The sequence below is a fragment of the Cuculus canorus genome, chromosome 3 (genome assembly GCF_017976375.1).
Source record: "Cuculus canorus isolate bCucCan1 chromosome 3, bCucCan1.pri, whole genome shotgun sequence".
Classification (NCBI taxonomy): domain Eukaryota; kingdom Metazoa; phylum Chordata; class Aves; order Cuculiformes; family Cuculidae; genus Cuculus; species Cuculus canorus.
The window spans coordinates 62,765,462-62,791,377 of NC_071403.1; the positions used below are offsets into that span (position 1 = coordinate 62,765,462).

Consider the following 25,916-nt stretch of genomic DNA (forward strand, 5'->3'; position numbering starts at 1 on the left):
ATGAACTCTGCCAGAAAAGGCCATCATTTTGGGAAGCAATGGAAGCAGCCTTGCTTCAAGTATCCAATACTGCCCACAAAGCTCTGCCTTGTGGCAAAGTGCTTTCTGCTCTTGCACTTCCCACTGGAAATAAATGACCACCCTCACACCTTATGGGCAATGAAAGGTGATTAGCAGCAGACTGCATTTGGCCCTGGTGCAAAGGACAGCATGTCTAGCTAATCATTAGCTCTGTGTCTTTGGTCCCAGAGTCCTGTGCAGCTTCACAAAAGCACAGCTATACTGCATGTGCCCTGAACAGCCACATCAACAGCCTGCCAAAATAATGTGGTCTTCCAAGAAGAAAGAAAAATGCAATTAAGTTCCTCAAAACGAAGGTAATATACACTGCTCCAGAGAATCAGTCTTACAGCAGCATTTCTTCAAAAGGCCAGAGTAATGACCTTTACAAATAACTTTAGTGACTACTAATACTATGATGACCTATAAATACTTCGAATTTGCAAAATCCTTGCTGCATCAATCAACAGCAATGCTTGTGTTGTCACCCTCTGAGACCAACCACACAACATCTGCAATGCTGGGAAGTGGAGGAGACAGAATTTGAACAGTAAGATTTTAAAAAAGGAAGGGCCATGAAGGATCCAGAGTCTGAGCCATTGCTAGTTCTGTCAGACTGCCATCTGTTTCTTTATTTTTTTCCTTAGAATCAGGGCGAGATCACTGTTTTTATGGAAAATGTGTTGTTCAAGGTAGAAGACCTCCATCTGTGAAAAGATCTACAGTCCAATGATAAATATTTATCAGGCCTGTTGAAAAATTTCGAGGGCAACCCAGCAGAGAAAACACTGCTTCTGACCTTGGCAGTCTCCTAATAATCATCCTGGAATCAACCAAAATAAAGGGAGGGATTTCTACACAGGACACTATTGTTTCCCCTGCTTCACATTTTATGACAAAATGCATAGGCGAACACACCAGCTGGATCATCTGACCTCCTGGATATATGGCTACCACTTATAGCTAGCTCTTTTCAGGCATATCCTCCTCTACTTTCCAGATACCGGCTCCGAAGCAGGAAAAGAAGGCTAGAGCCATCCTGGTCAACAGTTAACAGCTGCTCTAACCATGAGGACTTTTGAGTGTCAGAAGCAAACTTTAGAAGGTGCATTGTTTTTAAGGATGGATCAGCTGTCTGAAACTGGGCCACAACTTTCTGTCAGTAAAGTACATCTCTGGTTTTCAATGATTTTATCAGGTTGTCAAGTATTCACAGTTTGCAATCCAACATCTAGGATGGACACTGACTCACTGCATTGCATTCTAAGCTGTTTGCCTGACTTATGGCTGCTTAATACCTATGTCCCAGCTTTCCTGTTTGCATGATGGTGTCACCAAATTTCAGATACTATGGTGTAGGATGATTACTCAGTGTTGACAGAACAGTCAAGACTTCCTTCTAAAGTTGCTGTCAAACGGCAAGCCAGATTTCTGAAATATTGCTTACATTTACAATGCAGAAGCCACTTAGAACTGCAGGACTGCCAGCAGAGTAATTAGTCCAGTGCTCAACAGTTCATGTTATTTGATTTCAGTCTGGGGGGAGTTGCGCTTCAAATCTTTTCAATTAGGGAGAGTGTTTTTAATACTCCTTTTTCTTTTGGTGGGTCTCATGATTTACAAGCAGGTGTATGGTACGTTGAGATTTGATTTTTCCTTACCATACCAGTAACTAGCACTGATTAGCCAACCAATCTAAAAATAATGCGATGCAAAAAAGGAGTGAGCTTTTGAGTTTCATACATAATTCAGATAAACAAAACACCCACTCAATAACTTCCAAAACAATCATACTATCCTAAACCTTACCTTCTCCCTTCCTGCGTCACTGTCCCAATGTCCTGCTCTTGACTGCTTAGGTTTCCATGAGGAAAGGACCATGCAGAGTAAATTACCGGATCAGGACCGCAGGCTGTGAGCTTGCAGAAGCAGAGGCTTCATCTTGACAGATTCTTCAGAGTGCCACACACATCTCTGCCGATACAGAAGTAATAATAATAATTTCATGCTAAGAATTCTTCCAGTGCCAATGGCCAGCAGATAACATTCCTACAGAGAAGTGAAAAAGGGCCCATAATTCTGCCAGACAACTCCTAAAAAAAGCCAAGGGTGGGGGAGGGGAGAGGGCAGGCTAATGTTAAAGCTCAAAACTTCAGATGGAGAGATAAAAGCAAATAAAATGTAAATCAAACAGCAACTCCTCATGGTTAAGCAAATTCAGCTGAGTGTCATTATAGCAAACACCTGAACTAGAACTCCTCAATAAAGATAGAGGCTGCAGCCTGGGGTCAGATGGGTCTTCTCTGCTTTATACAGGCAAAAGCTTCCACCTCCTTAACTCTAGGAGCTGGTAGTCTTTGTTGCGGTCACTTACGCGACCAAGCAATTACATTACACCAGGTCAACATGTGGTGAAAGTGAATTTCCATCAAAACCAGACTGATCCCACCAATAACGAGATAATGCTATGAATTGATTAGGCTCATATTAGCCATTAAAAACACCAGAGGAGACTTTCTCAAAGAACATGCTTGCTCAATAATCCCTTTTTGCCATTTAATTAGTCATTTCATAATTAACAAATTCATGCAATAATCATCATTTTAATCATTAAAACTGAATGTACAATCCTTCTCATCAAATAATATTAAATACAACAAAAGACGCTAACCGAGCTGTTTCAGAGCTCCAGGAAATGCTGTTACATACAAGCCAAAACAGGGAAAGATTGGTTTGTTACAGCAAATTTCTTTATCTTCTAGGCTATATTACAGGTTGTAACATACAAAGATTAGCCTACAGAAGAAGGAAAAGCATGGTTTGCAGAGACAGTATCTTTTATTAAACAGCTCTCTTTCTCTAGATACTTGCCTATTTTCAGCAGAATGTGAAATATTTCTTACTAACAATTTGAATATTTGCAAAAAAAGCTCATCAATACAAGGGCTGAAAACTTCCATTTACTTGTATGGCATAAACACGCACTTTGTCTCTGCAAACACAGCACGTGAAGCAGCGAAGAACCACTTCTGAGGGGCTGGAGTAGTTAAGATTTGGTTTCAAGCCAGGTTGCCACTGTAATACAAACAGCTGCCTCCAAGCCATGAGGAAAGACCCCATCAGCTCACTTCACATCAGCTACAGGATTGCAGCAAGGTGAGCAGATTTTGACACTTTAAGCTGAAATTCAACCAGCAATGGAACTGCACCCTGTCACCAACCTGTAACATCTTGCCCTTTTGGGTTTTTTTTGGTTGGCCCTCCTCACTCGGGCCATCACAGCCAGAACCCAGCTCCAGGCAGAGGCTCAAGACACAGATTTCTCTTCCACTCCTACTGCAATTAACAGAGGCTCACTTTTCACTCCAGTTAACCAAGTTCATCAAGAAGAATCACAGCTGGGCAAGGGAAAATTCTCCTCTTGCATGCCTGGGAATGAGATTCTGTTGCATTTTGCAATGTTTAAGTTGTACAATGCAGCCGGCTTATCTACCTACCTGGTTTGTGTTGAGAGATGGAAAGAAAAGGGAAATCCTCCTAATCACATCACCACAACAAACCAAACACACAGGATTATAAGAAGCTCTAATCAGGTGTCAGTAGAAACACACGCTACTGCTGCCTCACTCATCCTGTCTTACACACTGTACCAACTTTGTCTGCATAAAATGCTGCATTGCATCACCCCAGGCAGGAAGACTAAAAATCAGGAATTTGCAGGATGGGCTTGCACAGAACACGTGTGCAAAACTGCCCTCTGCTGTTTAGATTAAGACCTGCTCAAATAAACGACTGACTAGATCAGTTTTTAGTCATAAAGGTCCAAGTTGTGAAGAGGCGGGATTATGTAACTTCAGCTGTTTTCTGCCTCCATACAGTGTAGAAATTTCATACATAAAAGCCACTCATAAATGTCTTGCAACATAGACCATCCAGACAGATCTGCAGGCTGCAGCAACACTGTGCCAGCTGCAACACTCCATTCAGCAACTATCACACAGTGGGTGAGCACCAATAGATATCCTCTCATCCCAAAGACAAGTCAAGAACATCCTCAGGGTGTAAGGGGAATGATGGTAAATGTAAGCGAGCACTGCAGGAGGACATGCATCTGTCAACCCATTACACCAAGGCCTGACCTTTACAAAACAGGAACTGGAACTGTATTGCTGGAGTCAAAAGCCTACAGCAGAGGCCTTTAAGAGTTCGTTATTATTAGGTTGCACTAGTGATAGGAAAACAAGGTAGCAATCTTATCAAAGGATGCCCAGTAACATTCTGTAAAACTAGAACCTGCAAGGCCTTAATGGCAGGGAAAGAAATGAGAATCTGGATTTTCTTTTCAACATACAAAAACCACTGTACTTTGAAGAAGCTGCCTATTATCCAGTGCCAGCATGCTGGACTGTTTTTGGTATAGAAACACCATGAAGGGCCAGCTCTTTTCTATGGTTTCACTCACACATTCATACACCGGACGTGGCAAACTCTGCCCTCCAAGAACAGCATCAGATGTCCACATCTTCTTCTTTGGGAAGCTCTGTTTTGGTACAAATACAGACAACAAGTATTGTTACCCGTGCCAGAAGCTCAGTTTCGAGAGTGCCTCTGATGAAACATAACCCAGTCCTCGCAAATGAAGCACAAGTATCACCTCTTTGAAATACACTTTGGGACAGATTTAACTGCTGTGCCAGCAAACTTTTTTCGGTCACTGCATAAAGAGGACCATGAGCTATACTGGTCAGGGTAAACACACAAACCAAAAACCAAACCAAGACTTGAGTGCAACAGAAACCGTGAAGAATTTTTTTTTTTTCCACATCAGTTCTTTTCATATCCATGTTTAAAAATGCAGAAGCATGTGTGTACAGTACAACATGCCTTTGAAATGCTCACTAAAAGCACTAAGTGATCACTTCAAAGATTACCTTGAAGTTTAACTCATGTTAATTTTAACACGACAGCCACGTAGGGCCACTGTTCAGCCTAAGGGACTTTAAACACACCATCCACCGATGTACAAATGAAACTTTAGAAAGAGTCTTCTGGGTGCATAAATAGCTGGAGGTTTTTTTGATGATGGCTGGCTGGCCTCCTACACAGCAGGGCTGGGACTTCTCCGTTTTTCAAGTTAAGGGCAACAATAATATTCCATCATCCCCCAGGGAAAGGAAATTAGTGCCAGATGAGTCAGTGTGTGCCTGATCACTTTAGTTTTGGATTCGATTCCACTGTCTAGAAAGCTTTATGGTGAGACATCAAAGGTAGTCCTGCATGATCAGGAAACTAGCTGGGTTTTTTTCTATAAAAGCTGCCCGAGAAGCTCATAACTGATGATAAGAGACTTTCCCAACATAAAACTAACAGACCTCTTATTTCCTTTATGAGAAATCCTTAGTGCTGAAAACAAGTGCCTTGTTCTTGGAGCACCACAGAAATGAAGATGGCTCTTTTGGGGGGAAAGATTAGTAGTTTTTACCTGCAGTAAAATAAGATTTCAGGTCTTATTCACCAACAACTGCGAGCTCAGCAGCAGCAAACACACAACTGGAGTGCCTGACTTCCACCTTTTTTTTTTAATTTGCACAGGGGAAAAGAAATATGGTACTCCGTACAGCTAATGCAACAACATTACTGCTACTGATGCAAGAGCATTCACCATTACCACTGCACTTCCAATGATCTCCACTTTGCTATGTCTGAAACTAGTTCTAAATTACAGATTCCTACATCTGTGGGCTCTGCATGCTTGCTACACTAGTGTCAGACTGCCATTGCTGGAGTAAAAGCAAACTCCCATTCTAGACAATATCTTCAAGTCTTTACAGTCTGTAAGGTATTAGTTTCATGAGGAGATCTGGGGGAAAAAATAACCTTAAACCTCGTTAAGAGGATTCATCATTCCCATGCTATTAGCCAAGGCACTCAAAATAGGCATCAGAGCTTATTCCAGCACACTATTAGCATACTAGCATACTAGTACTCTAGGTACTTCTGGGGTTATCAAATATAACAAATTGGTACTTAAGGCTTCATTTAAACCTAGGCCATCTAAAATTTTGTTTGCATCTAACTTTACAGGATCAAGAAAATTAAAAATTGTTAGAGTAATATGTGTGTCTAGGACATTTATTAAAGCAATGACCATTTGTAGACATAATCTGACTAGCATCAACTCTTCCATCAAAGTCAGAAGAACTGACATCTAGGTTTGCCAAGACATACTTAATTCAGGAGAGCTTTACTGTAAGCTAAGCAGTGAATTCAAATTGTCATCATTATACCTCAGAGCACAGAAAACTGTTCAGATGTGAAGGAAGGGTGCCACCTTTGTCTTATGCTTTTTGGGTGTTTTTCAAGACAGGATGGAAGAATTTGAATTACCTTAAAATGGTGTTAAAAGCAGAATAAAAAAGATATTACACTGAAGTAACCACAGCAGCGAGGACTGCAGGCATATGTGCTAATAGTTCCATCAGTGTAACCTATGAACTCTTACTTTTGCTTTTAAGGGCTAGAAAGGAAAAGAAAAAAGGCTCCAAAAGCTTCCAAAAAGCCTCACCGTACTCATTAAAACTAGAACCTTCTGCAATTTCACAGTATTTTTATCAAGTATGCTAGGTGCATAATAATTTTGTCCCTCTAAAATAAATTAAAAGAGCAAACCAACCACTGTCACTCAAAGATTATGGCTACTCAGTTCTACCTCACGCTACCTGAACAATTCAAGCACAACAAAAAAAACAATCTTCAGCCATCGGGTCAAGAAATTTTTTGTTCATACTAGTCATTAACTTCAGAATTTGTCGCATTACAGAAAGGCTCAAGAGCATCTCAAATCTTGGGAAACTCTGTTTTCAAAGGGTTAAGGGAAGAATACCTCTTCCACAGCAAATCATCTAAGCAGACTGACTCAGTAAGAACCATTTCTATTCCCAAACTCAGGTAATTCGACTGCTAGGTGACCACAAACTATCCACTTAATCTCTCAAAAATTCTGTACAATACAATTTCTGAAACATTGAGACCAATAGTTTGGAATAATCTGCCTTTACAGAAACTCATACCAGGCTGAAATGAGATAGAGACAGATGGGAATGTTGGCTAAAATTCTCTCAGAGTATCTCACTTCTACTTGGACTATGCCACCTAGTACATTACTATATTAATGCATCAGCATCATTAGCAAAAACTATCAGCTGGTCTGAAAGACAAACACCTTGAAGCACTCTCCTCCTTTCTTCTGAAGTTAAAACAAGTCACCATGCCAAAAATATAAAATCGTATTTTTAATTGTCTCTTTTACCACTCAAGTAGTGATAATATAAAACCAGAGAACAGTAGAAGCCAATCTGTTTTGATATTTAGAACATACTATCCATGGAAAACTTGCTTTCACAAGTATGCTTCTGCTACTCACTTGAGTCTGTATATTTGCCTCTTTTTCACCGGCAAAGGGAAGCTTACAGTATCACACCATGCTGAAATTTTACACCAACATTCCAATTCCACTAGCTTTATCTAGTTTAGCCTCTGGATAGCCTCATCTTACCTTAATCGGTGCTAATTTTTTAAGACAAATACCAAAGACTCCTAACAACCACCTTCTATGGTCTTGAAGAGTAGCAACTGAAATGTCAACTGTCTATCTTGCAAAAGCGTTTCAAGCTTTCCAAACCAACCACCTTTGTGCTCTTACAAACTGCCCCAGGTTCTATTCTAAACAGCTTTATTTCAGACACCTGCATTATGAAAGCTTTCATGTTTGCCAGATATTTTTGACTTACATCAACCTAGATGTTATTGTTCCTGACTGAATGGATTTGTCATTCCTTCTGCAGCCAGTCATCTATTACCATTCTGATTTGCATCTCTTTCTAAGGTGATCAGTTACTGTTTCAATAATCACATCTGTTTCCTCAGGAAATGACACAAAGTTTTAAACTTCAATTAAAAGCAGTGGAAGACCAGCCATAACATTAAAAATAAATCTTAATGTTAAGTAATTTTTAGATCATTTGTTCTGACACCCAAATGTTCTGAAATTTAAAGTAGTACTATAGGGACACACAAGTGCAGATAAATCTTTATTGCCATATCTTTGCTTTTTCAAAAATGAGCATTGGGTTTTTAATATGTCATAATTTTATGTCTTTATATGTACAACATTACAACTGCGAAGTTTAATAATGATTAAGTCAGTGATACTTTGATAACACAGTGTATTTATAAAATGAATTCTTATCAAAATACACTTTTCACTGGGATAATAAATAAAATCCTGTGAAACCCACCTACACAAAGTTAATTTTAACTCTGGTAGAACCCGATGTGGTACACAGTCCATTAACTACTATGTTTGCCCATTTATACCCCTACTGATGCTCATCTTCTGGGGTAAGAAAACATTTTTTCCCCCTGTTGTGGTGTGACCTCATTCAACATCATCTTCAGCCAAGCACTGTGCACTTACAATTCTCTGTAAGAAGGAGAAAAACTCATTCACAATTGCATAAAATTGACAACAGTAGGCAACTGATTATCAAGCAATGTAACTTTACAGTGAACACTAAGCAGTGCAGTTATTGAGCAAACTGATTAATGTTAAAACTGGTAATTACTTGACATAATGTTTTGAAGCGAGTTCCACAGAAATTACGTACTATGCAACGCCTAACAAAGCCAAAGTCAGATAAACAATATCCCATCTGCCTCAAAGGATGACCTCTGTGTGGTTTTTGGCACTGTTCTTCAAGGAAACTCTTTTGCACAGCACCGAGTCTCTGCTTTATATGAGGTAACACCATAGGGAGTACCCTTCCATTTCCAAGAATATACAACATATTTTACAACAGACTCACCTGTTAGCATATTACCAACATTACCTACACAGTACTCAGGCTATAAAAAGGGAGGGCATTTTACACACAGATCTACAAACACTTTTTTCATCAGGGAAATCCCCAAGCTTCCAAAACTACCATGTGTTCTGGTGCTAGTTAACGTTTTGTTTATAGCTGGCCTAGAGCCAACAGGCTAGCAGAAACAAGAGATTAGTTCTGATGGACTTTTATAGCACCTACAAACACCTGTAAACATATAATTTAAAAGAAAATAAATTGAACTCAAGACCCAGTGTGAGAAAGTTACCACTTTTCTGATTCTCCAACTTGTATTTGGGAACAGTGAATCTACTTATAGTATCAGAGCTGTCAGATGTCTCTACTTTAGAGGAGCTTACTTAGCATACCCTATGCATGAGAGGTATTCCTATTTTACCCTGTTCGCCAGTAACGCAATATGTTTTTCATAAACACTTTTTAATGCTTCAGCTGAAAAAAAAAAAACAACCTTGTTTTAATCTAACTGAACACATGAAAAAAAAACATATTAGAAAAAACTCTAGACTGATGTAGGGGATAACAGAAGTAGTTCAATTAGTTTCAAACCAAAACAAGATGAACATCTCACATACCTGGCTTATTGTGGGGAGCTTAGTTAGAAGCATTTGAAACACTGGTGGTGGAAGAGTCTGCTGTAGGACTTGTAGTAGCTGCTGCGGCTGTCCACAGACAGCAATGGCGTTGGTCAAGTGATCAACACCTTTCTCATATTCACCTGTACGACAAATCATACTCCTTTGAAATCAACCTGCTATCACATTGTAAAGTATTTACATAAAACATTCATCAACAGTGGATTAAATCACTGAGAACCAATCCACACTTTTCTTTCCTCCTCCCCTGCTGGATCTTCTGACCACAGAAGGTTGGAAACAAGTACACAGATTTTCCTAGGTGAATTTCACTCACCCAAAAAATCTTAGTATACAAAAATCATCTTCTAGCAAAGGTAAAGAAAAATTATTTTACAACTGACCCTTTAAAAACAATTATGCTATTACCTTGAGCTAGTAGTTCCTCGCCAAGCTGGATCTCCTCAAGGAAAAACTTCTGAACTGCTTCAGCATCTTTCAGATCAGGCAACTATAACACAGACAGTAAAACTAAAGTTGGCCCTTAAACATCAGTTAATAAAAAAGTTAGTAGAAATCATTCAACTGAAATCACAACACAAACACACTACCCTACTGTTACACTGAAATTGGCCAAAAAAAAAAACAAAATTACAAGTGTCACCGCTAAGTTAAACGGAAGGTATAATACATAGAATGCTTCTGAAAACCAGACTCAGGTCTCATATAATTGTGTCACAAATCTGTAGAGAGACAGTGCCTGAAATGCCTCTACTCAGTTTAATAAGCACACAGTATTTTAGCAAATACACACTCTAAGGTGCATTATGTTTATCACAACTCTCTCTCTTACAATTGCTTAAGATAAATCTATCTTTTCTTCCAGGATCTACTGGCAATAAGGAATGAGAAATAAAATACTTATAGTGAAAAACTATCAAGTTCAGTTACAGGTGCATCTCGTCAATGATTTTTAAGTCTGGAAAGTTCTTGCATGCACTACAAAGAGGAAAACACCATCACACAGTTGCACTTTCTAGTACAAGGCCTCTGACACAAAAAAGGAACAAACATTTCATATGGTTATTTGCGAGCATTAAAAAACTAAAAACGGCATATCTGCAGAAGTGCTTGCAATACTGGAGTCAAAACCAAACTTCAAAACAAATCTTACAAGTCACACAAATGAAAGAACTTACAAAACAGCACTGCATTACTGAACACAGCATTACCTTGGAAAGCCCTGCTCTCTCTTTGGCAAGCTTCTGTTTCCTCCTTCCTGTAAGAAGAAAAACATCTTGCATTTTTAATTTGCTATTTAAAAAAAAGCCTTCAGATAATAGTTCAAAACCATTATTTTCAAAATAAGAAACTGGTAATATATTCCAAATATTGAAGACTGAACATAAGACTGCAACCCACTCTCTGCAACAGAATAACATTTAGAGGTCTAATGAGGGCTGGCTCACCAACTCAAAATGGCAATTCTCCTGCTGGCTATGGTAAACACCAGCTGTGCAGGACCTGCAGCAGAGCACACCTCGCGCACCAGAGGCACGAAGAAGGAAAGAGAACCAAAGTAACACAAGAGTTCTCTACGTGATTTCTAACAATAAGCCAAAGAAGAACCGCCTACAGGTCAAGGCTATCTAATCCTGAACTATATGGTGCACACCCAAGAGGAAGTAGGGCAGGTCACAGTGCACCTGAGTGTACTTTACCAGTTACTTTATAGCAAAGACGTGGGAACTAGTTAAATAGGTGGCAGTATCTCATCATCCCACAGCAAGAGCAGTAGTAAAGCATACATTTATGACATCTGAAGAAAGTAAACATTTACAGATCAAACAAACATTTACAGATTTAACTGCCCAACCTAAATGTATGGAGTTGGTCTGCAACATGAAGTTGTACCTCTCCAGCAAAACTAGTGCAATAAAAATTATATATAGCTTGCTTTTAATGCAATTTAGACAAGTATAAAGAAATTTTATAGTATCAGCTATTCCTACAAGAAAGAATAATTGTAGTAATACTGGTGATGTTCTTAGAACAATCATTTTTGTAAGTCATCAGTTCTTCAACTGAAACAGTTAGACCAATATAACTTTTAAATACAAGCTACGGTTAAACAACTGTACCCTTACCATTTGTCCTCGGTGTCTGCTCAGTGAACATCTATGCTGACAAAGAACAACTGTCTAACGGCCCTGATTTTTATTTTGAGACAATTTTACAATTGGAAATACTTCCAGATACGACTAGTGGTTTTAATGGCAACGAATTAGAACTTTGGAACTGTCAAAATGACGAAGACATGCAGAAATACTATTTTCCAACAGTGATGACGTAAAATCTGAAATTTATGGACAAGAACACGTATTCTTTATATACAGGGAGTTCACATTCTAACTACAGGGACGACCTTTTAACCTTTTACAATACCTTAATGACCTTTAGATTCTGAATTTCTACAACTTATTGAACTGTGTATGTTATTTTACAGCATCATAAACAGAAAAATATATAGAACTGTAGCATACTATAATTTTATCATTACGTTTTTCTCAATAAAGAAGAATTTCTGTTGAGAGCTGGTGCTTTCAGTTAGCTCAATTCAAGTTTTCTGAAGCATCTGCACAAAAGTTGAAACAGCACTATTAGGCAGAGCAGTTTTGCCAATACATAAAACCTTAAAAGTGAAATAAAAATGAAATTCAAAAAAGGTAGTATCTGAAATGTTCCACTATCAAAACAAGCCACGTTGCAACGGTGAAAACATCAATGAAAAGTATAACGGGTAACAGCTTAACATTTGTACATAATTTTCTCCCAAAAACTCTCTTTTCTTGTCATGACTATGACATTTTCTAAAATACTACAACAGGCATCACTCACCAGGTTAAGCATTCAGAGATAAAGAAAAAAAAAAGATAAGCTGGTAACTATTTCACAAAAGCTTTTGACCACTGATCATGCACATATGGAACCATACACTTTAACCTGAAACTAGTAAAGGAATGTGAAGAACCATGAAGATTTCAAAACTGAACACTGATCTACAGAATCTATCAAGTCTGATTACTATGCAAGTTTTCTTCCTCTTCTTAGTAGAGCCAAAAGTTACATTTGCAATAAAACAAGAAAAAAAGGAATGTCTTTGGGGAAAAAAACCCACAAAACCAACAAACCCATACCTAGAAAAAAACCAAAAATTCTTTTAGCTCTCAAACTGCACGTGACTCAGGTCCCTCAGGCACAGCTCCTGTCCAAGGGCACTAGATTTCAGATGTGAACCAAAGGACAACTCGTTGTGCTGGTGCAGGTTGCAAAAATCCTCGAGTTGCCCCAGCAGCTTCACCACCAGTCTCACAAAGGAGAAGGACCAAAAAGCTATTTGCACCTTCAGCTTCCATCCCAACCTGTGACATCTGCCTGGTCCAGGCAGGAGGTACTCTAAGGCAAAGTTCAGCATGGTCAGAAATTCTGGCTGTCTCTGAACAAAGAGACAGTGTCTGTATTTGTATACAGAACAGTTCTGGTTTACACATTCAAGAACACAAATAGCACATTTCAAATCTTATAATCTTAAAATAAAGCTGTGGAAGCTAAGCAGCTCCAGATTTTATAGCTTTGCCATCTTTCAGTCCCAAGATTAAATATGGAGATGCCCCCAGACTAGCAACACCAAAAGCTAAAAAAAACCCATAAAACATGCTAAATGAATAAGATTAAGACATCTGGAAAAGTGAAGTCCAGCAGTTCTTCAAGCCTCCCAGGAAACAACTTTCCTTTTTCACGAAACCTGAATCTGGCCACCTCATTTCTATCATGGGCCTTTGTAACGCAAACTTTGGTCCTAACACAACCCAAAGAGATGTACAATGTGACCAAGATGGCAAACAAAATACAGCTTCTTCATTTGTCAGCATGTTCTTTGCCAAATATGATAGGCAACCCACTGACATGTTTAATGTCCTGTCCTTCACAAATTTTGGTGACACTGCATCATAAAGGCTGTAAAACAATCTTATCCTAAGAACGTTAGCGGAAAATATCTGCTGTAAAGGTCATTTCTACAGGTTTTTCATCATATATCCTGACTATCGCCTGGGAAACAGAATATCTTCATCTAAAGAACTGCAATTGGCTGCTGCATTGGACCTTTTTTGGTCAAATACTTTACAGCTGAAGTCTTACTAGCCAACCGTAAAAATGCTGTAATAAAAATTAAAAATAAACCAAATTCCTTATCTAAATCTTTACAACTGAAAGCAGCCCAGTGTATCAGGTCCAAGGATCACAAGCCATACAGTGATGTCCTTCAAATGTCAAGAGCCATCCCCTATCAAACCACAAAGGATTTTGTCCACTTCAAAGAAAGTATCAATTCTTAATCACGACAAGTCTAAGGTTTATTCTGAGGATCACTGGATGGAACCTCAGATAAATAAAATAATGGCAGTTAAAAATCACTTGTAGTGCTTCTGCAAAAATCTAACGTAATACAGTATGTTCTCTATTCCATATTTAACATCTTAAAAACCCGTGGCTGATTACACTGCCAAAAATCACGTTTGCTTGCACAAGACAAGCACATACCAGTTTACAACACTAAAAATTCCCAACGCATAACTTGCACTGCAAGGCAAAGAAAACGTACTTGGTAGACACACAAAAAGTCTGTGTCTAAGATCCTACGTACATGAGCAAGGGTCCAGAGATGGAACATTCAAATGACAATTGATTGTGAAAGAGCTTACAGAAAGTGTAATGAACATGCTGTCACACTGGTCACTCAACAGATTCAATCCATTAAGACAGAGTCAAAGCATTTAAGTTATGCTTAAGCATTGTCATGTAAATACTCATTTTCAATTCGTTTAATTATTGCCTTTTCCATCCACAAGCCTGCTGATAAACATTACGTTTACTGGCCAGGAACATCTACCTTAATGGCAATTTCCTATCTTGCGATTAGTTATCAAATGAATGCTATACTTATTCCCATGATGAAAACAACCCAGTACAACAAATATCAGATTATTTCCTAATGATTCATCTGCGTTTGTTGGATGAATTTGAGTGCCTTGAGAACTCACATCTATAGTTGTGTATATAGCCTCCACTAACTATTAAAACGTTTAAATAAATGTTGAAGATGTGAAATAACGAAGAGCCACGGGAGAAGAGCTCTGCATTTTGGATTAATCAACAGTTTTCTCTGGCATTCATCCTTATCCTGGAAGCTAACAGCAGAGCTACCAGGAGGGTTAAGAATGCAGCTGATGAAATACCTGCGGGCCGCTACCCGCTCCCGCGATAAGAGACGGCGTTGCTTTATCTGATCATCTTCCAAAAGCGAGAAAACAAGCGCTGCCGCATTAACGCGGCGGCGACACGAGTACGGTCGTTGGATAGCGCCATTTAAAATAAAACGGGAGGTGCGTTATTTCCCATGCGGAACCCACGAGCCGCCCCGCGACCCGCAGCAACCGCGCTCCCACGTGGCGACACCTCCTCCCCGCGATCGGGCGAGGGGGAGCCGAGAGGCGCCGAGCCCCGGGGGCTTCGGGGGGGGCGAAGCACCGGGCCGGCCTCTCACCCGCTCTGCCCACCGGACGGGCGCGGGAGACCCAGAGGGGAAGGGGACGGGACCGGGAGCCGTTGGAGGCCTCAGCGAGATGCACTTGAGGGGTCGGGCGCACGCGGGACCCGTTAGAGGCCTCGGGAAGGGGGAGAAAGGAGCAGGACGGAAACCATTAGAGGCCTCAGCGAGGGGCACTTGAGGGGCCGGGCGCGCGCGGCAGCCGTTGGAAGCTTCGGGGTGGGGGACCGGGAGCCTCTGAGGGGCCAGGCACGCGCAGGAGCCGTTAGAGGCTTCAGTAGGGGGGGGAAGGACGTGGAGCCGTTGGAGGCCTCAATGAGGGGAGGGGGTCGGGAGCCGTTGGAGGCCTCAGTGGAAAAAGGGGGAAGGAGAGAGGGGGGTTCGCGTACGCGGGAACCGCCGCAGACCTCAGTGAGGGGGGAGAAGGGAGGTAAGCCCGGACACTCACGTTCCCGCAGCCGGTTCTTGAAATTAGGGTCGCTCCGTCTCTTGCGGTCGAAATAGATGCAGTAGCCGATGAAAAGGGCCCCGCAAAGCCCCGCCGCAATGGCGCTGGTCTTGCCCACCATCATTGTGCCCGGCGCCGAGGGAAGGGGAGGGTCCCGCCGCCCCCCGCGCGCGCGGCCGGCGCCGAGCTCCGCAGACACCTTGGGGCGAGCAGGCGGGCAGAAAGGACCCCGCCTCGCTTCCGCTAACGTCATCAGCCGGCGCCGGCGGGGGGCGCCCGCGCGAGTGCCTGCGCCGAGGCCGCGCGGGCGACAGCGTGGTGGCAACAGTGGCAGCGTGCTGGTCGGCAGCAGCTGAACGGGAGCAAGCACCGTGCCCAGGGGCACAGAAGGCCAGCAGAGTCCCGGCTTGTGCCAAATGACACTAAGCTGGGAGGAAGTGTCGATCTGCCGGAGGCTCTGCAAAGGGATCTGAACAGGCTGGACCGCTGGGCTGAGACCAATGGCATGAGGTTCAACAAGGCCAAATGCCGGGTCCTGCACTTGGGGCACAACAACCCTATGCAGTGCTACAGACTAGAAGAAGTCTGGCTAGAAAGCCGCATGGAGGAGAAGAACCTGGTGGTGTTGGTTGACAGACGACTGAACATGAGCCAGCAGTGTGCCCAGGTGGCCAAGAAGGCCAGTGGCATTTTGGCTTGTATCAGAAACGGTGTGACCAGCAGGTCCAGGGAGGTTATTCTCCCTCTGTACTCAGCACTGGTGAGACCGCACCTTGAGTACTGTGTTCAGTTCTGGGCCCCTCACCACGAGAAGGATGGTGAGGCTCTGGAGCGTGTCCAGAGAAGAGCAAAGAAGCTGGTGAGGGGGCTGGAGAACAAGTCTTAACAAGGAGCGGCTGAGAGAGCTGGGGTTGTTTAGCCTGGAGGAGGCTGAGGGGAGACCTTATTGCTCTGTACAACTGCCTAAAAGGAGGTTGCAGAGAGGTGGGCGTTGGACTCCCAAGCAGCAGGTGATAGGATGAGAGGGAATGGCCTCAAGCTGCATTAGAGGAAGTTTAGATTGGACATTAGGAAAAAATTCTTCAGAGAAAGGGTTATCAAGCACTGGCACAGGCTGCCCAGGGAGATAAGGTTGAGTCATCATCCCCAGAGGTGTTTAAAAGGCAGGTAGATGAGGTGCTTGGGTATATGATTTAGTAGTGGACAGGTGTGGTTGGAGCTGATAATCTCTCAGGTCTTTTTCAACCTAATGATTCTATAAAAACGGTGTGGCCAGCAGGACCAAGGAAGCGATTGTGCCTCTCTACTCAGCACTGGTGTGGCAACATCTCAAATACTGTGTTCAGTTTCAGGCCCCTCATGGACATGGGGGTGGTTGACCCTATCCCAGACAAGGGCAATGAGGCTGGCAGGGGGTCTGGTGTAAGCACAAGTCTTATGAGGAGTGGCTGAGGGAACTGGGGTTGGTTAGTCTGGAGGACGCTGCAGGGAGACCTTATCACTGTCTACAACTGCTTGAAAGGAGGTTGTAGCGAGGTGGGTGCTGGTCTCTTCTCCCAAGTAACAAATGAGAAGATGAGAGGAAATGGCCTCAAGTTGTGCCAGGGGAGGTTTGGATTGGATATTAAGAAAAATGCATTTACCAAAAGAGAGGTGAAGCACTGGCACAGGCTGCCCAGGGAAGCGGTGGAGTCTCCATCCCTGGAGGTGTTCAAAAAATGTGCAGACATGGCACTTCGTGATGTGGTTTACTAGGCACACTGGTATTGGGCTGACAGTTGGACTGGATGATGTTAGAGGTGTTTTCCCACCTTAATGGTTCTCCAGTCCTGTGATGCCAAGAACACCGCTTTCTCAGGGGCTGCCTCAACATCACCGTTTGTCGCCCAAAAGGCCAAATTCCTGTGAACTGAAGCTTAACAGTTAAAAAACCCATCTTGTCTGGGCGATGACATGTGATGACATACATATCACCACAGGCATGTCTGCACACGAGGTCCCTCTCTTCTAGTCCCACTCTGAGTAATCCTGCACGACTCCAAAAGAAATAATCCCACTCAACTACAGGAAAAGCTCAGCTGAAGAGGTGTTCCTGAGACACAGCAATAAAACCAGGTGGTGTCCACGTGGTGACTACAGCATGGAAGCACACCCTGTGCTGCCCTCCAGGAGAAGCCAAAGGCCCCAGGTTTAACACGAGGAACAACCACAGCAGTATTAGTAAAAAACTTTTATGATGGGATACATCAATCCTTATAGCAATATTAAACACTTTTATACTTTTGATTTTTATCAGAAGACTGTTTGTTTTTCCCAGCTTTTCTTTTAGGAATAGTTTTTAGTCTTTTTGATTTAGTGCTCTTCTTTAATGGGATCGCTTTTTCACCCACAAACGAATCATTAGAGCTCTTCCTGGTTTTTGATGTGGTATCAACTCTGTCCTTAGGAGCACGAGACCGATTTGGACCTTTCTGTGGTGCTTTCCACTTCTCTCCACAGCGCTTCACTCGTATCTTTCTTCCCATCAGAACAGAGTCATTGAGTTTCAGAGCAAGATGTACAGCATCTGTATTCTACAAGAACAGACATTCACTTTAAAAGCAGTATCACTTCCAGTTGATTATTTTCAAGTAAGTTGCCTTTCTTTAATTTTTGTAAGCAAGATTTTGCAGCGCTCAAACTGCTCTATTTATTGAATGACAGAACATCTCTGCTCTGCTCAGAGGCACCAGAATGATGATGCAGCCCATGCACTGAAGCACAGATACTTGGAAATGCGCTGAAAACAGCTTACATGAGACATAAAAGACAGAGACACAGAGATGAAGGAGAAACTGAGGAAAAAAGGTATTGGGCTGCAGGAAATAAGCTAAGGAAAATGAAGCTGGAAGACTGCCATAAGAAAGCAAGCTGTACTGAGTCCAAAAATGGAAAGTCAGTAAGCAGACAGCTGCAGGAAAGAATTCCACTCATATTCTGACACTTAAGAAGTGGGAGAACACTGCATTTACACCAAGCAAACTCACCTGTCCCTCCTTTAAGTCTTTCCCTTAATGTTAATGTTTTTCACCCCAATGTTTTACAACTGTTCTCTGTACACAACCTAAACCAGTTTGCTTTGTATCTGCCTCCACGGAACTGGCCTACCATTTAATGTCATTTACAAATCAAAAAAAATGCTAAAATAAAAAATTAAAAGGCTACAGAGGCAAATCCAAATTCAGATTTTGAAGAATTTCCAGTGTCTTGAAGCCATTCATACGTACCTCAAAGAGAACGTAGCCGAAGCCTTTACCCAAGCCAGTGTTTCTGTCTCTCACAATTCGCACTGCTACAACACCTCCACAGACAGAGAAGTGTTCTCGCACAGCATCATCACTGATGTCTGCAGGCAAACACAATAGAACAGACGCCTCTTCAGTCAGACACACAGCTTTAGAAGCCTGGTCCAAATCCAAGTATTTTATATTTACCAATTCAGGTCCACAAACATATGTATTTAAAAATATATGTATTATATTGGTATGTGAATATATATAGGTACCCAAATGTCAGTGGCTGAGAAAAATTCCAGCAAGTTATCAACGCAGACTTTACAAAGGACTATTTACAGTCACCAATTCTCTCACTTTGAAGAGCACAACACAAATCGCAAAGAAGAACAAAGGCAAAGACCAAAATAAACTTTTCAAATAATTTCATTTATGGTTTGAACATAGTGGAAATTAGGATCTGTGCTATATTTTTGTAGTTCCTTCTTATACCAGTCTCTTTCTAAGAAGTAATGCTGATGATAAAAAGCTTAAGCTGGCAGTTATGAAGTCTAATACTCACTGATTGCTCAATGAATTTTAGCTGAGTGGGGGAAGAAGGGATTTACAGTTGCCAACCACAGTTGCTGTATGATTATTCTGATAATGGCTGTGACAAACAGACACGTGTAATGTACCAATAAAAAAATACAGGTTATTCTCTTTTCTGTGTAGGTGCGCTTCACACTGTGGTAAAACCCCTTTACACAGATGTAATCATATCTCTGCTAAATTTTCAAACTGTTTTTTCTGCAGGAGGCACAGATGAACATACAGTACTGACACAAACGCTATACAACAGGCATTAGTTATGTCACCACAATCAGATTTGTCACCTATCCAGATTTTCAGATTGGTCAAGTTTTAGTCTAAAGCCTGTAGAGCCTGTGATACTGCCTCCGCACCAGGCACAGCACAGGCCTTCATCCTGTGTTTTCTTCACACATCCACACCACCCTGAAGTGAGATGTTCCTCCCAAGTGTCCTGACTCCATTAATAGCCTTATATGGACCACACCTGTCAGTGACCCCTTCTTCTGCTCTCCACTCTACCCAGAAGCAGCTGAATATTCATCAAACACTGACCTCAGCAACACAGTAATTACCTCCATACAGGTAACAACCGATTGCCAGTAGCTGTGCCTGGACAGAATCGCTCACCCTATGCCTCACAGTCAGCATCAAAACAAAAAGCCATCACTGTATCACTCGGAAGCAGCCCACAGGTAGGTACCAGTACACATTTAACCATTTAGAAAGTGACAGTATCTGCAGTTTAGTAAGCGTTGGTCTATGCAGCTTAGTCACATTTATTTGAAAAACATCAAGCAACAATGAGAACTAGAAGTGCTTGCCATTCCAGTCACAGTAAAGAAAACATTTAACCTGCAGAACTTGCCAGAAACAACCCCTTCAGGTGTTGCAGTTAAAAAATACAACTGCTGTTTAAAAAAATAATTCTGGCAAAAGCTATTGAGCTACCTGAACATGCTACCCTAAATATCAAAAAACAAGTCCCTGCTGTCAGCATATTCCATAAACATTAAGTAACGATGCATAACAATCCACTTTAGGCTTACCATATGACAGATTTCCCAAGAATACAGACCGTTTATTGTCATGCTAAAGAAAAGAAGAGTACAAGACAGTAAGTTATTTGTTACAGAAAAAAACCAAACCAAAACAACCAGAAAAGGGATTTTCTAGTCACACACATTACTCACTGAACTGGTTTTCGATGCAATGTCAACTCTGATGTGAAATCCACTAGCTATTTCTGTTCCATTTCTTTTGGAGCCAAAAGCAAAGAGTTTTAAAAATCAAATGAGCAAGTGTTACTTAATTTACAACGTTACTGCAGAATATTATTCCAAAAGCAAATTTGCTTTTAAATTTGAAAAACTATTTTATTCTGATTCAAGCAAAAGAGAGGAGGTAGTTTAAATTTATCTGTAAATCTACCTCTTCAACAAGGAATGAGAAACAAAACCAAGACTTACTCCTTTAGGGCCTTAACGGCATCACATTCTTCCTTAAATACAACATAAGCATTAATGAACTTCGCATTAGGATGCACCTTACGCCTGGAACATGAAAAAGACGCGTATTGTTTAAATAATTCTGATGGTGCACAAGCACTTATTGTTAAACACGTTTAAGCCTCTTGTTTTGTGCATGGTAACAACTTCATTTCTCTTAAAGGTCAAGCTAGCCCCTTATGTCCAAGGAAGCCTGCCTCGCTCTACATCTTACACAGCCTACATCTGCATCCTGATCAAGCTTCCTCAGCCTACAAATATATCCAAAGGAATTAAAGACTAATTGCACCTTCCTCCTTCCTAAAATATAAGAAATCCAACCTAAGATAACAAGTTACTAGTATACCAGTCAGGTAATTCTTTTGCATGTGTCAAGAAAGCTTACAAACACACAAAGGTAATTACAAGTCAAAGAAATGCAAAAGGAAAAAATTAGTATAGCCAAACATGCAACAACCAACACTTTAAAATTATTTTTGACTTGAAAAACAAAACACAAAATTCACAAGAGGAACCTACTTTATTCCTGCTAACTTTTTGGATAAAGTATCTTCTGCTGGAACCTTTAAGATAAAAAGAGCTTTAGTTAAGTGGCCTAGTGTCAATTTATCTCAAATATTTGTTCTTGAAGACGAAGAAGAATTCAAACGGGTACCATTCCCACCCAAAGCAATGCAGCCCGTACAGGGAGCAAATGAATGCAGTAGCTATTCCTAGAGATGATCTAGAAAGACTGCAGAATTAGACAGCTTGCTTTGACTTCATCTGCTATGTTTCTTGAGTTTCAAGACTGTTATTTTCAACTATTTTACAGAGTACACTGATTTACAATCAACATGTCTTTGCTAGTAGGATTTAAAATCAGGTAAATAACACCTTAGCTAAACAAACAATTATAAAGACATTTTTCTTCCAGAGAAAATACAGCTCTGATACTACGAAGTGCTGCTATAGGAAGATTAAAATGAGATGAAAGGAAAGACGCATCTGTGGTGCCTCTCTGGTAAAATCTCCAAGGCTTCTTCTAAATGCAAGAAATACCCACTCAAACTCGCTTTTGAACTACTGACGATATGAGTCTTATGAATACTACCCTTTAAGATCAAAAACTAATTCTGTTATAGAACATTAGAGAAAATAACGTACCAATGATCGGAATCGAATGGATTTTATTTGTCCATAGGCTTTAAAACGAGATTTCAGTTCCTAAACAGAAGATATTACAAATATTCAATAAATTTTTGCATCCTACTAACAAGAATTATTGTTGAATATTGATCAGTAAGATTGTTGTTACACTATTTTCATTTTACTTACACATGGTCCGTCTAAAAACTGGCAAGTAATTTGTAACCAGTTTTGTGGTTTTTGTGGCAGCGCCTTATTCTACAAATTGCCAAAACTGAATTCGTAGCCCTTATTACGGAAGACAGTATAAACTTAATCTATTTTATGCAACAATCTGAAGTATTGTTTGCATTCAAAATTAGAAGCAAACTAACTTTGTAATTGTAGGTCTCATCTACTAAGTCATTTTTCTTTGAAATAAACCAAAACTATCCAATTCAACTAAAGAGCAACTGCATCCACTGCTGTAAAAAGCCTAACTCCAGTAAAACAAAAGTGGTTGCCCATAACGCTTTCTGATAATAAGCATTATTTCCTACTTTCCAACTTTAGTCACAAATACGTGTGACTTCTCAGCTGGAAACATCCCCTCAAACTACAGAGTGTTACAATTATTTGCGTTCCTCTAGCTTACAGAATCCACTCACATACCTGGGGAGTACAGCTGACAGGCAAGTTTCCAACAAACACAGTTCTTCTGTTTACTGATTCATCAGCCACTGTTTTTTCCTTCTGTTTTTTCACAGTGGTGCCTACATCTGAATTAGCAACACTTCTCACGATGGCAAGAGAAGCCCCTTTTTTTGGCTTCACTTTGTTCCGAACCACTTTTTGCTCCTCCTCTTCATCTGCCTGCTCCAAAGCGCTCTCTCTTATCAGAAAAAGATGAGTAAATTATTAATTGACAAGGAAAAAAGAAGGCTCTTGAGGTCAAAGACTTGAAGCCTCCAAGACAAATACTTTACTTTTTATTTTAAATTATGTTCAACATAAAATTCTCAACATTATTTTGCTTATTATGCATTAAACAAACACACACGACCATTTCATAACATGGAAAACTATTTGCTGTCCCCAGGACGTTGTGTTCACTATGTAGCAGGTGTAACAAAGAAAGAATTAAAATTAAATCATTTGATATCCTCTGACATTGAAGGGGAAGAGAAAACTCATTTTTGCGTGCTAGAACTAAGGAGTGATTTAACTCTTCCCAGTATCCAAGGCACTCAGGTCCCCCAGGACTGTTTGTAGTATCTGCCCACTAAGCTCTGTCTATCTAAACCTGCCATAAAAGCAGGCCTGAAGAAGCCTCTGGAAGGCTACTGACACCAGAACAGCAAATGGAAGTTTCACGGGCATGGAAGATGCAACAACACACGGTGTCAGAGACAGAACGTGTGTTAGCCCTGAGCTACAATCAAGTCAAACTTCATTATCCAAACTTCATTGCACACAGATCACTTTCCTGCCTGCACTGACAGCGTCCTGGTTCAACACTGCCTATTTAAGGGTATAGACAGTGTAAAGATCAATTCTGTATCACAGCAGAGGGCAAGCACACTAAGCACAACTAACCCTGCCCAGTACCTTGCTCCTTCTCACACTGCTCTGCTCCTTTTACTGCAGAGCTGTTGGATAAAGCCAACTACAATTAGAAACTATCACCCTGTGTCAGAGAGAACTTTTCATCCAAATCTACAATCTCCAGACCTTTTAGCTCTCTAAGAGGGGATGTATAGTTCATGGACCTAGACCTTCAACAAGCTGGAAGTATTTACTACCTTCTGGGACAAACTGCAGGAAGTTTTCACTACTTTCTTAAAAATAATCTTCTTGAAACACAAGGTTCAAGACAAACCTTATTGTTTCACTGAACTCACAATCTTATGATTAATCACAGAATCACAGGATGCTTCGGGTTGGAAGGGACCTTTATGCTCATATAGTCCAACTCCCTGCAAAAGCAGGGACACAAAATCATAAGAGTAGTTTGAGTCGGAAGAGACCTTAAAGATCATCCAGTCCAACCCCCCTGCTGCGGGCAGGGACACATCCCAAGAGACCAGGCTGCCCAAGGCCCCATCCATCCTCACCTTAAACACTTCCAGGGATGGGGCAGCCACAGTTTCCCTGGGCAACCTGTGCCAGTGCCTCACCACCCTCATCATGAAGAAATTCTTCCTCACGTCTAGTCCGAATCTGCCCTCTCCAGTTTATACACACTGCCCAGTATCCCATCACCACAAGCCTTTGTAAACAGTCCCTCTCCAGCTTTCTTGTAGCCCCTTCAGGTACTGGAAGGTCGCTATAAGGTCTCCTCCGAGCCTTCTCTTCTCCAGGCTGAACAAGCCCAACTCTCTCAGCCTGTCCTCATATAGGAGGTGCTCCATTCCTCTGATCACCCTTGCAGCCCTCCTCTGGAGCTGCTGGAACAGCTCCACATCCTTCTTCCGTTGAGGAGTCCAGCATTGGATATAATACTCCAGATGAGGTCTCACAAGAGAGGAGTAGAGGAGCAGAAGCACCTCCCTCGACCTGCTGGCCACGCTGCTTTTTATGCAGCCCAGGATAGGGTTGGCATCTGGGCTACAAGTGGACACTGCCCGCTCATGTTGAGCCTCTCATCAATGAGCAACCACAAGTCCTTCACCAGGTCAGGTTGCTCGGAGCCCCATCCAACCTGGCCTTGAATGTTTCTAAGAACAGGTCCTCCACAGCCTCTCTGAGCAATCTGTCTCAGTGTTTCACCACTGAGTTTTTTAATCCAAATAGAAAAAGGTATCACCTGCTCACCTGTTGGCCAATTTTTTCTCTGCTTCCGAAAGTTCCTTCTTCCTGGCTTTCTTTGTTTTTACAGGAGGTTCCTGTGCAACAGATGAGCTCGGGTCTCCTGATACTTTCTCTACTTCTTGTGCACGCTTTCTTTTCTTATTTCCCTTAAAAACAATTAAAATGAAAGAACTTGAAGAAACAGTAAATTGTTAGAGATGGCCTAGAGCTCCTTTACACCCTGTGTCCAGCACCTGAAGGGGCAGCAGGGAAAAGACCTTTCACAAAGGCTTGCAGTGGTAAGACGAGGGGGAATGGCTATAAACCGAAGAGGAACAGATTTAGACTAGACATAAGGAAGAACTTCTTCCCCATGAGAGTGGTGAGGCACTGGCACAGGTTGCCCAGGGAAGCTGTGCCTGCCCCACCTCTGGAAATGTTCAAGGCCAGGTTGGATGGGGCCTTGGGCAGCCTAGTCTGGCGGCATATCTCTGCCCATGGCAGAGGCTGGAGCAAGATGATCTTTAAGGTCCCTTCCAACCCAAACTATTCGGCGACCCCGCCCCCGGCCCTGCCCGATGTCGGTCCCGCCACTCACCGCGGGCACCAGCACGGGGGGGGCGGCGGCCCCGCGGAACAGGCTGGCGAGCGGCGCGGCGCGCGCCCCGAGGCTGCCCGACACCTGCCCCACCACGTACGGCCCCTCCGCGCGCGGCCGCATGGCTGCTGCTCGCGGGGCACACGGCGCGCGGCGTCACTTCCGGCTGGCGGGTGGGGGGACGGGGAGGACCCGCAGCGCTTCCCGGAGCGGAGGAGGGGTGGGTGGAGGCGCTGCCCCTCGGCTCGGCTCTCGGGGAGCTCACCTGCAGCGCCGGGGCAGCTCCGCAGTCCTCGCACGGGAAGGGCCAGGGGAGAGGCCGGGAGCTGCGGCTGGGCAGCCCGGGGGAGAAGAGGCTCCTGCAGCGGCCTGCCAGTGCCGGGAGGGGCTGCGGGAGCGCCGGGGGAGCTCTGTGTCCGGGGGTGTAGGGCGGGGCAGGAGGCAGTGGGCTTAAGTTGAAAGAGGGGGGATTTAGAT

The 25,916-nt window shown here is 42.2% G+C and overlaps 2 protein-coding genes and 1 non-coding gene across 3 annotated transcripts; all 3 read right to left on the minus strand.

Annotated features, from left to right (window-relative positions):
- Positions 1–1,869: 1,869 nt before the first annotated feature.
- Positions 1,870–15,827, minus strand: TOMM20 (translocase of outer mitochondrial membrane 20). Its single transcript, XM_054062577.1, has 5 exons — positions 15,595–15,827; positions 10,771–10,817; positions 9,968–10,049; positions 9,539–9,681; positions 1,870–8,542 (listed from the first exon to the last, which is right to left on the minus strand). Exons 1-5 carry the CDS (start codon positions 15,716–15,718, stop codon positions 8,498–8,500), a joined length of 441 nt encoding a protein of 146 aa, XP_053918552.1. The 5' UTR covers positions 15,719–15,827; the 3' UTR covers positions 1,870–8,497.
- On the minus strand, positions 14,689–14,823 carry LOC128851930 (small nucleolar RNA SNORA14). The gene has a single exon (XR_008449460.1). It is a non-coding gene; the product is annotated as a small nucleolar RNA SNORA14 (small nucleolar RNA).
- Positions 15,828–17,809: 1,982 nt separating the features above from the next.
- Positions 17,810–25,607, minus strand: RBM34 (RNA binding motif protein 34). The gene is made up of 10 exons (XM_054062576.1): positions 25,440–25,607; positions 24,866–25,008; positions 22,724–22,943; positions 22,091–22,150; positions 21,464–21,507; positions 20,906–20,989; positions 20,630–20,693; positions 20,486–20,528; positions 18,861–18,979; positions 17,810–18,167 (listed from the first exon to the last, which is right to left on the minus strand). Exons 1-10 carry the CDS (start codon positions 25,560–25,562, stop codon positions 17,859–17,861), a joined length of 1,209 nt encoding a protein of 402 aa, XP_053918551.1. The 5' UTR covers positions 25,563–25,607; the 3' UTR covers positions 17,810–17,858.
- Positions 25,608–25,916: the final 309 nt, after the last annotated feature.